General features: G+C 46.2%; 1 protein-coding gene across 5 annotated transcripts; it reads left to right on the top strand.

Annotated features, from left to right (window-relative positions):
* Positions 1 to 1,271: 1,271 nt before the first annotated feature.
* Positions 1,272 to 12,734, top strand: Lsmem1 (leucine rich single-pass membrane protein 1). Of its 5 annotated transcripts, none has more exons than XM_057782911.1 (5): positions 1,272 to 1,605; positions 2,235 to 2,404; positions 6,600 to 6,731; positions 8,601 to 8,729; positions 11,915 to 12,734. In XM_057782911.1, exons 3-5 carry the CDS (start codon positions 6,605 to 6,607, stop codon positions 12,043 to 12,045), a joined length of 387 nt encoding a protein of 128 aa, XP_057638894.1. In that variant the 5' UTR covers positions 1,272 to 1,605; positions 2,235 to 2,404; positions 6,600 to 6,604; the 3' UTR covers positions 12,046 to 12,734. The 5 variants fall into 5 exon arrangements, with proteins under 5 accessions (XP_057638894.1, XP_057638896.1, XP_057638893.1 ...); XM_057782910.1 differs by lacking the exon at positions 1,272 to 1,605 and adding an exon at positions 1,845 to 1,917; XM_057782913.1 differs by lacking the exon at positions 2,235 to 2,404.
* Positions 12,735 to 13,289: the final 555 nt, after the last annotated feature.

Consider the following 13,289-nt stretch of genomic DNA (forward strand, 5'->3'; position numbering starts at 1 on the left):
CCTACCCAAGTGCATGGGAGCTCTTTTCATCTTCTGGTCTTTGTTCAATTTCAGAAATGAGAATGCTTATCCCACACTTGAGTTTATGAAGATGGAAACTTCAAGAAATCACTGAGTAATTTCTGCTGATAGATTTCTGGGAACCTGATGCGTAAAACAGAGTCGACAGTAGTGAAGTGGTGTGTGGCTGGCCAGCCAACCACTGGTTCTCAGCCTGAAGCAACAACAATGGGTGTCTTTGACTCTGTGGTGGCATTCATTGGATTTCCTGGGAACTGAATCTGAATATCACGAGCGACATTTGAAAGAAATAGCAAGGAATCCTTGAAAATGTTCCCAGAATAGACAATTTACATGACAATATTTTCTTCTCATGCAAAATTCTTCAAGCAGCATTTCAGAGGTTCAAGAAGCTGCCCTGTTCCTGACAAGTCATTTTCCAGGACTCTGACCAAAGCCAGCCACCTTCAGACAGGTGTGACTGGATGCCGCTTACCCTCTGGCGATGACGTTCTTAGGCTCTGTATTTCCCATCTCTGGAGGATTAATTAATACTTGAGGATTAGAAAAATTAGGGGGGGGAGACCGCATGATTGATCAAGAAATGAAGCAGGTAGTTATGCAAAGGATACGGGATTTGAGACAAATTGGGTAATTAGGGTTTTGTTTTCTGACCTTCAGGACAAGCTGATGAGAACACCTTATCCATTTTGAGCTTAGTTTAAAATATGTGACACTTCTGATCGAAGTTATCAATGCGTAGTCTTGGTTTTCAAAATGAGAATTCCTGATCCCCGAAAGTTAATTACGTCCCTAAAGAAAACACCGTAAGGGAAACTGGAACACATACTCCAACGGTTTTGAAGTGGAGTGATAAGCGCAGGCAGTTGGGGCAAGGTAAGCTTGCGGGCAGCGGTTCTCCACTGTCCACCAGGGGGCAGAGCTGCTCGGCACAGAAGGAAGAGAAACAAGACTGGTTTTCCCAAGAGGCAGGTAGGTGCGTGACTAAGCAGAGAAGAAATCGTCTTGGAAGGAATCATGAAATGTGTAATCTTTGCACTCACACTCTTTGTAGCTAATTGGAGGCCCTGAGTCTCGGACCTGCTGCTCTAGTTTAGATCTTTCAAAACCTCCCTGAAGGCAAGTGTTGAAAGCGTGCTCAGTTGCCAGCCTGTGACACCACTGGTAAATGGTGGACCTTTAGGTGGGGGACCTTTAGGTGAAAGGCAGATCGTTAGGGTCATGCTCTTGAGGGCATCTTCGGACCCGGCCCTTCCTATCCTATGCTTTTTGGCTGCCATGGGACAAAGCCGCTTGTTTCTGCTGCGCCCACTATGTTTTCTCTTGCCGCAAGCCCGGGCTGTGGGCTAGTACAAACTTGGGATACTTTGATAGTGGGTGGAAAGTCAACACACCGGCCATCGTAGCTGTGCTATCACAACTATTCTTCCTGTTTTCTGCAGCTCTCCGGTCGGTCTGGAGTCCCTGCACGCCAGCTGTCACCGGTAGCGCCAGCCCGTGGCAGGGTCCTAATACACAGGAGCCACCATAGCACAAGTGTTGGTAGTGTTCCGACAGCTGCCTCAGCCCAGCCACGACCACCGAGTAAGGACCTTTGGCTTCAATTTAATAAGAACCACATTAGTTACCAACTGAATCAAGGCTTGGTCCGTTGAGGAAAAGCCAAAGCTTCAGTAATACATATCTAAACTCTCGGACATTACAGGGGAATCTTGCATTGCGTGGCTAAGTTAACACTAAATATAGACCCACCAATTATGTGCTGGGTTTGTGGGCCTCATGGGAGCCCTTGTGAGCAGCAGAAGATCAAACGACAGAATTGGTAGAAAGTTTTGCTGTCGTTGCTCCCGCGCAGTTGTCTTTTTCCCGGCAACTGAGCAGTCACTTCACGTTTTCGTAAGTAATTTGCATGCTCTTCCGTCCTGAGACTGAGCTACGATTCTTGAGTCCTGGGGGTTCTCACTGCATGGCCCTGTGCTTTCTGACTTCTCATAGAAAAGATGTAGACTTGATTTTAAAAATTGCTTCCTGAATCGAGTGAACTCAGGAGTGCCGTTCACAAGTGGCCGTGACTCACTCAACAAAGCATCTTGTTAAGCTTTGAATTCAGTCTCAATGGTGTTCTGAGTTTGTAGCGTGCAATGTGGTGTGAGTTATTTTTCTGGCTGGACACCAACAAGTGCAGGGGGAGTACAGATTCTTGTTTTTTTTAGAGACTATTTTTATTTGCCAAAATATCTATGGGTCGAAAATCAAGCAACTATTAAATGGCAAAAGGCTCAGCTGTTAGCCGTGACCAAGAGCACAGGAAAACGAGATTACTTACGCGTCTCAGCTCCAGGATTAGAAAGGCTTCCATGAAAGGCTGCTGCTTTGGCCATCGGTGAGTCAGTAGATCTGCACGGTGGGGTGCACAGGAGGACCAGGTTAGTGTGACACCCGATGGGTAACGACACTCTGCGCTGGCCTTGCTGGTTGCTCCCGAATGCCCTCGTTCCAGCTGCCAAAGATAGCAACTGCAGGCTCCAACAGCTGTGGGTTCTGGTTTTCAAGACGTGGGACCATTTACCAGCAGAGTTACTCAGGAGCTCTGCGTCCCCTAACTCTGTTTTCCTCACTAGTTTGTCTTCATCCATGGCGCAATGCTGAGAAGTTATATTGAAATACATCTACTGACATTGTGGGCTCGAGCTCACTGTGAAGATTTTCTTGCAATCCATTATTTACTTGGGTTGTCTTAGCTAAAAAAAAAAAATCCTTACAAATTTATTACAGATTTTATTTTAAGTTATGAGCATGTTGTTGGGGGCGGGTACATGCTTACATGGAGGTCAGAGGACAACCTGCAAACTTGCAGGAGTCCTTTCTCATTGAACCAGATGAAGGAGATTGAATCCGGGCTGCGAGGCTTAGTGCCTTCTATCTCTCCGTTCCTTGCATTTCTTGGCATCACTTTCTTAGTCTGCGGCAAGGCTAGTAAATTTTATTAGCTGGACTGTTACTCTGAAAATAGGACTTTTTAGCAATGATTTTTCTAGCTGTGGTCCTCTCCTTTGTATGCGGTTTTCTTTGCTTGTTTGTTGTTGTTGTTTGCAACAGCAGTGACATTCCAGAGGGTGAAATTGGAGCTTGAGGATATTAAGTCAGACTCAGAAATGAACTGTCTCCGTTACCATGCCCAGAATAGAAGCTGTGTTTGCAACAACGATCCCACCACCTGACACATATGAAGCTGTGTTTGCAGCAACGATCCCACCACCTAACACATACAGCTTTCATTTTCCTGGTCCAAAAGAAGAACAAATAATGTTTGGGATAATAAGGTCTACAGAGCTGATGAGACAGGAAACTCCTGTAGAAGCATGGCTGAGTGCCAGGTACCTAGGCAGCCGTCAACACTTGGCGGGCGTGGCTCATCCGCAGAGGGTGAGGTTTGCTAGCTAAAGCACTTTCACCCCTGGTTGCTGTTGCTTTTGCTTTCAGTTGTACCCTGTCCCTCATTCCCTTAGGATCGCTCTATGGAATATACTTGAAATTCAATCATTTCAATATTTAGCATGCTTGGCATTGTCTCAATACATGCAGAGCACTGTGCATTCTTCCCAATTAAAATCCAGGAAGACAGAAACTACAAGTAATGCCTGTCTTTCTGAGCATAGGTGTTTCTTAGCTAGGGATCCACGGACACGGTTTACACAAGTGCCACGAAGTTATTGGTGCCACTGGGCAATCACTGGACTTTGGTTCTTCTAAAGACATTTTAAAATTTTTTTAAACATTTATTTATTTATTATGTATATAATGTTAGAAGAGGTCATCAGATCTCATTATATGTGGTTGCTGGGAATTGAACTCAGCTCCTCTGGAAGAGCAGTTAATGCCCTTAGTCTCCGAGCCCATCTCTCTAGCTCCTACATTTTTATTTGATTTATTTATTAATTATTATTATTATTTTTTGTGTGTGTGTGTAAACCACATGTGTGTAGGTGCTCACAGAGGCCAGAGGAGAAGGCCAGATCCCCTGGAACTGGAGTTAAGGTGCTGTGAGCTGCCTGATCTCAGTGCTGGGAACCAAATGCAGGTCCTCTGGAAGAGCAGCAAGGTTCCCTAATAGCTGAGCCATTTCTCCAGCCCTGAGGTTTTTTGATTCTTAATAGTGTAGTTTAAGTGTGTGATACTTTCCCCCCAGATTTTCTATAGCTGTATTAGCACCTTCCCCCCATTTAGTTTCTCTCATCTCTATGGTTATTTTTATTCAGTGGTTGGGTCTTGAAAGAAATCTTTTTGAAGAATGCTATCAGGAAGAAATCTGTTGCCACCTACAACAGTCACAACTTTTATCGCCTCCTGCTCCCTCTCAGAATTATTTTAATTATGTGTTTGTGTGTCTAAGAATGTGCACGTGAGTGCAGGTGCCTGCAAAGTCCAGAAGAAAGAGCCGGGGCCACTGGAGCTAGACATTGGCACTAAGAACTGAACTCGGGCCCTCTGTGAGAGCAGTACTCATTCAGAATGTCTGAGCCCTCTCTAGCCTCTGCCTTGACTTTCTAAAATGCCTTCTAGACCTCAGACCTTACCTCACCCACTAACTCACTTTATGGAAGAAAAAGACAAAAGCTTTCTTAGTCATTAAATTGAGTTTTGGAAGCCTTCTCTTTACGTCTTTCAATAGCCCAGGATCTCTTATGTTAGATTGTGCATGTATATGTGTATGGTATGTTCGTGTGTGTGTGGTGTGTATGTGTATGCTGTATATATGTGTGCTGTGTGTGTATGTGTAGTGTGTATGTGTGTGCTGTGTGTGTGGTGTGTATATGTGTGTGTGTGTGTTTGTGTGGTGTTTGTGTGTGTGGTGTGTACGTGTGTGTTGTGTGTGTGCATGCACACACACTCATGTAGGCAGGAGGTCAATGTCCGTTGTCTTCCTCTGTCACTCTCCACATTATGTTTGGGACAGGGTCTCTCTCACCCTGGAGCTCACTGCTTTGGCTGGACTGGCCGGCCAGTGAACCCCTCTGATCTCTTATCTCCACCATCCCCCATGGCTGGGGCTGTAGGTGGCACCACTGCATCCAGTTTTTATGTGCTCCGATATAATGTCAGGACCTCATGCTCATGCAGCAACTGGAACATCATCTTCTCAGCCATGCATCAAAGCGGCATTGCTGCAGACTTCCCCAGTCTACTCAGGGTTTTCAGTGGGGAAGTGTGCTCTTGTGAAAGAATATTTGCACATAAACCTCAGGTGGAAAAGTATTTGTTACATAAGTGATCTCAGTTTCTCAGAAGCCAGATAGAGAGATCAGGTTCCAGAACTATCAAGATTCCTCTCTTGTTGGGCAGTGTTGGAGCACGCTTCAGTCTCAGCACTCCAGAGGCAGAGGCAGGTGGATCTCTGTGAGTTCAAGGCCAGCCTGATCTACAGAGAGAGTGCCAGGCTAGCCAGGGCTGTACATTGCTGACTTTAAGGACTGGAGAGAAGGCTCGGCTGTTAGAGCACTTGCTACTCTTGCAGAGGACCTGGGTTCAGATCTAACCAGCCAGCACAGTGTAGTTCGCTATCCCTGACCCTAGTTCCTGGAAATCCAGCTACATTTTCAGGCTTCCTTGGGCACCAGGCCTGCGCTGCACACACAAGCAAAAAAAAATCAATGAAAAGGCAGAGAAATAATAATAATCATATCTGTGTAATAGCCCTGGCTGACCTGGGCTTTGTAGACCAGGTTGACCTTGAACTCACAGAGACCCACCTGCCTCTGCCTCTGGAGTGCTGGAATTAAAGGAGTGTGCCACCATGCCCAGCCTGGTGGCAGATCCTTTCTTTAGTGCCTGTATTTGCTAAGGTTTTGTCCTGGAAAGCCACAACAAGCACCTAATGGCTAAGATACATCCGAGGACCAGGACGCATGCCAATCTGAAGAAAACACCAACATGACCATTAATATTTTTCCATTATTTATGCCATGCGGGAGGAATGGCTGAGTGCTGTGTCGGGCAAATGGAGGCCAGAGGACAGCTTGTCTCTTCCAGTCTTTCTGCTCACCACAGGGGTTTCTGAAACCGAACTCAGGTGGTCAGGCTCAGTGGCAAGTACTGTTATCTTGCCAGGCCCCAAGACTGCAATTTTGTGATCAGTTAGGAACGTAGAAGGATTTGTGGCTATCTATAGGCCTGTCTGCCCGTCTTTATGGTCGTTTGTTGGCTAGCTTGCTTTGTCTTTATAAATGTAAGTAGTGTTTTTGCACAAAGGACTTGAAGCATGTAGAACTAAGAACCATCTGCTAGAGAGACACCCTTTGAAAGGGAATTATGAAATAAAAATCAGACCCAGGGAAAATAAGAGGCAAGTTGGAAGCCCAGGAGGAGGGAACAGCAGATACACATGTAAGAGCTGCTGGATGCTAACCGCACCTTTGAGTCTGGCAAGCGGAGGCCAAAGAATAGCTGCTATAGTGGCCCATCGAGGACATACTTCCTCCTAATCACAGCCTTTTTAGACCCTAGCACAGCATTTGTTGTCTTCCTGCTGCTCTCTCTGGCTTGTGCCTCTTCTTCCTCATGGTGGCATTTTCTTTCAGGGACAATGACTCACTCCTCCCGGGATGTTGGACCCCACGGCATCCATGAAGAAGGAAAACTCTATGTTGTGGATTCCATAAATGACTTGAACAAACTCAATCTCTGTCCGACAGAATCACAACATCTATTCCGTATGTATGATCCTGGAAGTGTTTCAGGCTGCCACGGCTTTGGGACTTCCTAAAAACATCAAGGACACAGTTGGATGTGTTTCCTGTGGTGGGGGCAGGGTGGTCGTCAGCAATCCCTGGGCCCTAGAAATGCTGTTTAAACAGCCTTTGCTTTATGCTCCCAATCTTTCAAATGATTATTGGCTTTTTTGGCAAGATCTGAACACTTAAAAATTCCTGAGAGAAGCCAGGCATGCTGGCCCACACTTGTAATTCCAGCACGGGGAAGGGTGAGGCAGGAGGGTGACACATTTCAGGTCAGCCTGGGCTAGGAGAGGTAGTTCCTGGTAGCGGTCCCTTAGTAGGCACCCACTCACGTCCCGATTTTCCCTTTAAAACTCCTGGGGAAGAACCCTACAGTGTTGTTATCACTGGGCAGGGTGGAGGATGCAGAGCTGGCCTCCCAGGACCTGCTCAACCTCTCAGCTATTGCGCCTCTTGGTGACCATGGTTAGGTTCGTTATATTCTCCGCTTCCCAGGGGCCTTGTGTTAGCAGAGAATGCTGAGAACAATGTTCAACACATTTACTAGTTTATAAATAAAATCATTATTGTTCTGGTGTGCAAAGAGCCAACTTCATTTTCTACTTACTGATTACAAACTGCCCAATTAAAGTGTTAGAATGGATGTGAGAGCAAAACGAAAATCTCCTGAACACAAAGTGTATCTTGCACCCTAAGTGTTAGAAACCGGCCTCTCAGGCTCTCAGGGCCCCAGCCTTTCTAGTTTAACTGATGAGGATTCGAACACAAGTGTTAATGACCACTTGCTGTTTGCTTCACAAGCACTCGGAATTGTTTAGTTTTCTACCCATCATTCCCCTCTGTCTTTTCCAAGTTCTTCCTTTTGTCCTTGTTTCAATGGGTTCAGATCCTCGTCTGTTTATCGCAGTGGGCGTTGCTGTCAGCCTGTGGTGTGGCTTTGCTGAGGAGGCTGAAGCTGTGGAGAGGCTGGAACAGGAGATGTACTTGGTTACATAATCAAGCAGTGCAATGCGTGGGACCAAATCAGAGAGGAGGAGAATGTAAAATGTAATCCAGTAATCTCCCTACCCCAGGGGCTCCCAGCTCTTATTCAACTTTATCTGACCATTATTAGGCACCTAAATGTTACAAAGTAGCTAATGAGAGGCAATTCCCAGCACAAAGTGCTGAGAAGAGCCTCACCCCTAGAAAAAATCTATCTTGGAAATAGGTTTAAGAAACCAAAATACCCCAGGGGCTCTTTTTGTCTAATGGATACAGACCTAAGTGATTATTCTGATAATAAAAGCAGTTTCCTGAGAGATGCCACACAGTGTTTGGTCTTCCACATAGGGACGGCATCCCACACAGCTCCATTTAGATCACTTAGGGGATGGGCAGTCGAGTTCCCACCAATTTTCTATTCCTTCTCCAAAGAATAACTCAAGCCGCTCTACTCCACAGTTAACAGTTTGCAAAGATCCTTCCATACATGTCCAAGGACATAGCTGAAGCCTACTCATTCTCTCAATTCTAACAGGAAAGATAAATAGTTCCCAAATCGCTCTTCCAAAGGCACCCCTAGCCAGGTGGTGGTGGTGCACGACTTTAATCCCAGCACTTGGGAGGCAGAGGCAGGTGAATCTCTGTGAGTTCGAGACCAGCCTGGTCTACAAGAGCTAGTTCCAGGACAGGCTCCAAAGCCACAGAGAAACCCTGTCTCGAAAAACCAAAAGAAAAAACCCAAAACAAAAAACCAAAGGCACCCCTAATGCAGAAGTCACTTCCCACAGCTGTCCAGGGGAAAAGGGTGCCGCCACATCTCTCTGTGTGGTTCCGAGATTCTGTCGCTTTCTCTCTTATTAGCGTTAGAGGAGAAAATCTCAAACACTGCTACACACCCAGGAAATGGAAGACGCGGTCTGTTCTTTGTGGGACTGCTCCTGATGTTGACGGTCAGCCTAGCTCTGGTGTTCTTTGCCATCTTCCTAATAAGTGAGTACTTCAGGCAGGCTCGTCTCTATTTGTCTGTGTGTCCTTCGTAGCTGACTTCATAGCTAGCTGTTGCTTGCTTGAGCGAGCAAGCACTTTCTGGCCATCAGTTTTCAGCAAAAGCCTGAGGGAGACCCAGTGTCTCAAGTGCACTTTGTTGCTCCTGGATAGGGTCCTTGGGCACAAGTCCACAGCGTGCTCCCACAAGGTCAGGCCACATTTCTGTTACATATTTATATAAGCTTTAAATCTGTCACTTAGAGTGCCTTTTGCTCCAAGCTGTACACAACTTATCCTGCTTAATTTTAGTTTTCTTTACTCAGTACGTCGATGTCTTCATTACATTTAGACATAGCATACATTTCCTGAGGTTTTACACTTCCCCTCATGGTTTCTCATTTGTGTATCACCCCAGAGGTCAGTTCAGAGTAGCAAGGGCTCAGGCTAATGGCCAGAGTTAGTCCTGAGGAAGTGAGGGCAGGCCACTTCTTCCCTGTTTGGTGCTGGTTCCTGTCCTGTCTGCTCTTGGCCTGGGAGATACATGTCATACCCTTAATTGGTGACAAGGAGTCTTTCCCACATCTGCTCCTCAGTGCAGAGACCCCCTAAGCAGATTCATGTCAGCCTCCTGTTTGCTTTGGAGAGCACGGGATGAGCTGCCTCTTTGCGATGTGTGTGGGTGTGTGCGCATGCATATATGTGCATGTTGCATGCATGCATGCGCTCCTCCATCAGAGCAACCACAGATCTCTCTAGAAGACCCTTTTATACTATTATCTGGAGTTATTGCTACTTTCTTCCATATCACAGAAAGCTATAAGCAACTGGGGATAGGGAGCGTCTTACTTTTTTTTCTCAGTTTTTGTTTCATGTGCATTGGTGTTCTGCCTACATGTATGTCTGTGTGAAGGCATCAGATCATGTGAACTGGAGTTACAGACAGTTGTAAGGTGCCATATGGGTGCTGGGAATTGAACCTGGGTCCTCTGAAAGGGCAACCAGTGCTCTTAACCACCGAGTCCCTTCTCCAGCCCCAGAGAGGGTATTATGTTTAACACCATTTGGACTGGTAGCTTATTTCTTCCCTCCTGTCATTTCTGCTTGCTTATGGTATCTGACATTTTTTTTTTCCTTTTGAGATAGGATTTCACTACATAGCCAAGGTTGGCCTTGAATTTGAGATCCTCTGTTCCACCCTTTTGAGTTCTGGGATTGCATGCTTGCACTGCCATGCCTGCCTTGCCTTCAGCCATTTTAAATGAGAGACAAAACTCCACGTCTTTGCAATGCTTCTTATTTAAGAATCCTTTCGGAGCAGAGGAGGTGGAGGTGTTAGTTGTGAGAAGACTCCTTTCGGTGTCTGAGGCTGGGTGTGTAAGAAGGGGAATTGTGTAATTTTTTTCCTGTGGAGACAAGAAAAAAATGTCTATTCGCCCCACCCAGATAGACCAAAGAGCTGACTGTAGTCGAGCTCAGCTTGGTGAGCAAGGAGTTTACTGGGATTGTCTGTGCCACCATGCATCAAAGGTGTGGCAGCCGCTTTTCTGCTGTTCTGCTAGAACACACAACAAAAGACAACTTAAAGGAGGGGACTCGGAGGTCTCTAAAAGGTTCGTAGGGGATAAGCAGTAGAGTCTTCTTCAATTTTGGTCACCCCTCTGGGGTAGTATCCAAGTGAGACCTAGCATTGAGGGAGCATGCCATGGACTCATGCCCAAGGACCCTGTCCAGGAGCAATCCTGGGTTTCAGAGGGGTAACCGTCCATCACGCTGGGGAGGCATGGTAGCAAGCCACAGACATGGTGGCAGGAGCAGGGATCTGAGAGATGACGTCTTTCACCACAAACGAGAGGGAACTGGAGTGGAATGAGGAAGTAAACTCTCAGCTCCCCGTCCTCCCGTTGCAGAACATTCCTTTATCCTGTGAGAAGATGTGTTTACATCTCTAAACAGCCCGCCAGTGGAGCAAGTGTTCAAATGCGAGTACCTCTGCAGCAGCTTGTGTCACTGGGAAGCCCGCTCCAGCATGGGTGACGGCTTGGAACTTCCCCTTGGTGGACTGTTTGGAGATGTTTAGGTGGAGCATTGTTAGAGCTGGTACATCCCTGAAGGTGTGAAGTCTTTCTCTGACCAGCTCCCAAACTTCTTATTAATTATGAAAGCTCAGCCTATAGCTTAGTCTTGTTCCTAACTAGCTCTTAAACTTAATTAACCCATTTATTCTCACCTACGTTCTGTCACATGGCTCTTTATCTCATCTCTCTGTGCTGCTCCTGCTGCTTCCTCCATGTCCGTCTCGAGACCCCACCTTTCTTCCTCTCTGAGTCCTCTCTGTCCCCAGAAATCCCACCTATCCCACCTAACTTCTTCCTGCCTAGCTATTGGTCATTCAGCTCTTTATTAAACCAATGATAGTGACATAATAGATAAAACAAGAAGAAATTATTTGTCTCAAATGTTTGTTTTCACTTTACTTTGTCGTGTCCCCCCCCCCCCCCCCGTCCCCAGATAGGGTTTCTCTGTGTAGCTTTGGAGCCTGTCCTGGAACTCTGTAGACCAGGTTAGCCTTGAATTCAAAGAGATCTGCCTGCCTCTGTCTCCCGAGTGCTGGAATTAAAGGTGTGTGCCACCAACTGCTTTGGGTTTTGATTTGGTCTCACTGGTTCTCCTGGGGTGTGGAATCTGCTCCCATCCGCTTCCTGAGTGCTGGGGCTGTGAATCACCATGCTCTTCTCAAGTGTTTTACGTTGAGGCCAGGAAGCGAGGGGAGGGACTGAGAGTATCTTTATGATGGATGGGAGGGCACACACTTGTAACCCCAAAGCTTGGCAGACAAGAGACGGGGAAACATGAGTTCAAGGCCAACTTGAGATAAAAAAAAAATGCATATTTTTGTTGTTCAAGTGAGCACCCTGGGTCAGACATGTTAATCTCATTATGTTTTATGTGAGTGTGTATGTATGTGTGTACATGTTAGTGTGTTTCCATGTTCATGTGTATGGACGTAGAGGTAGGTGTTGGGACCCAAAGAATGTCATTTTTCAGATAACAGAGAAAGCCATTCCTGAGAAAGGTCCTGGAAATGACCCTGGGACCGTCACTCCCGAGGAACTAAGTTTCCAGCAGGCTTGGGGATTACGGGGCTCCCTCTGCTGGCCCTGTTCTAATAGTTGGCTTTCCATTTGAAGTTCAGACAGGAAACCAGATGGACGACGTGTCAAGAAGACTGAAGGCTGAGGGAAGGGACATAGACGACCTTAAGAAAATCAACAGCATGATCGTAAAGCGGCTCAACCAACTGGACTCGGAACGGAATTGAAATGATTTCCCCTTGAGTGGCCACGGATAGCAGGAGCTTCTTAGCTTGCTAGGAAGTACATAGGACTGAGAAAGTGCGCTGCGTCAGGCGGCAGATCCGCTCTGACACTGGCTAGTTCAAGGATGGGGATCGCTCCGAGTTTAGAGGCGGCAGCCGGAAAGAGGTGAACTGGATTCAGGCCGATATCCTGCTAACCGGTTGCTTCAGCTTTGGTGGGGTTAGGGTGGTGGGTGGGTAGCGTGGAGAGGAATCAAGAGCGAGAGAACTCAGCCCTTTACGTGCAACTGCCTAAAGTGAGCGTGTTTGAGAAGACTTCCAGCGTCCTAGTGAGGTCTATGACGCCTCAGGCCCATGTATAGATTCCTGCTCACGCCTAAGGCCTCAGCAGAACTGCCCGTGCTGCGGTGAACCAGGCGGTCACTCTTCAGCACACAGTCTTCTATCGCGGTGACACCCTTCCACTACAGCTTTTGAGTGCCGTTGTCTGCTGCCTGGGGAGAACATGGGTAGCAGTGGTGTGTGTGCTGAAGTCGAGGGACAAAAGAGAAAGCCTACTACGGTCACAACTGTCTCCTGAGCTCTCTTTGTGATAACCATCTGGTTCTAGAGAGTCTCCCAGGCATCCGTGGGAAAAGACAATACTGTCTATTTATACATAATTTATAAATCCTATTAAGCTTTGTCATGAAAAAAAATCCCCTGCTGATGACTTGGAAGAAACTGGCTAGGTGTGTGGTCTTTGCCAAATTAGAGTAGAACATTGTGTATTTGGGAACATTCTTGTTTTAGCATGTAAGAATAAGGTATGCTTGAGCTGGTCAGTGGTGGTGGCGGTGGCGCTTGCCTTTAATCAGGAGGGGGAAGCAAATGGATCTTTGTGAATTCGAGGCCAGCCTGGTCTACAAGAGTTAGTTCCAGGACAGGATCCAAAGCTACAGAGAAACCTTGTCTCAAAAAACAAAACAAAACAAAACAAAGAAGGTATGCTGCATATGACAAAATGGGGTAAAATAAGCGAGTTTAAAGGCATGAGTTTTTATTTAATTAAAACACACTGTTGTGAGTCAGTTGAAGAATGTAAGGCTTTTTTTTTGTCATTTTGGTTTATTCAAAACATTTGAGTTTGCTTGAAAATGAAGTAGATGCAAAAACACACTTTGAATAATAATACATGATAGAATAAAAATGAAAAATTTACTTCTATTATTTATGGACTGATTTTGCACTAAAATATTTATATTCCA

This window comes from Chionomys nivalis, chromosome 10 (assembly GCF_950005125.1).
Source record: "Chionomys nivalis chromosome 10, mChiNiv1.1, whole genome shotgun sequence".
In the NCBI taxonomy this organism is placed as follows: Eukaryota; Metazoa; Chordata; class Mammalia; order Rodentia; family Cricetidae; genus Chionomys; species Chionomys nivalis.

Coding starts and splice junctions, on each gene's coding strand:
- Lsmem1 (XM_057782911.1), top strand. CDS start 6,605: ATGACTCACTCCTCCCGGGATGTTGGACCCCACGGCATCCATGAAGAA. Junction 6,732..8,600: donor AGAATCACAACATCTATTCC/GTATGTATGATC, acceptor CTCTCTTATTAG/CGTTAGAGGAGAAAATCTCA. Junction 8,730..11,914: donor CTTTGCCATCTTCCTAATAA/GTGAGTACTTCA, acceptor TTCCATTTGAAG/TTCAGACAGGAAACCAGATG.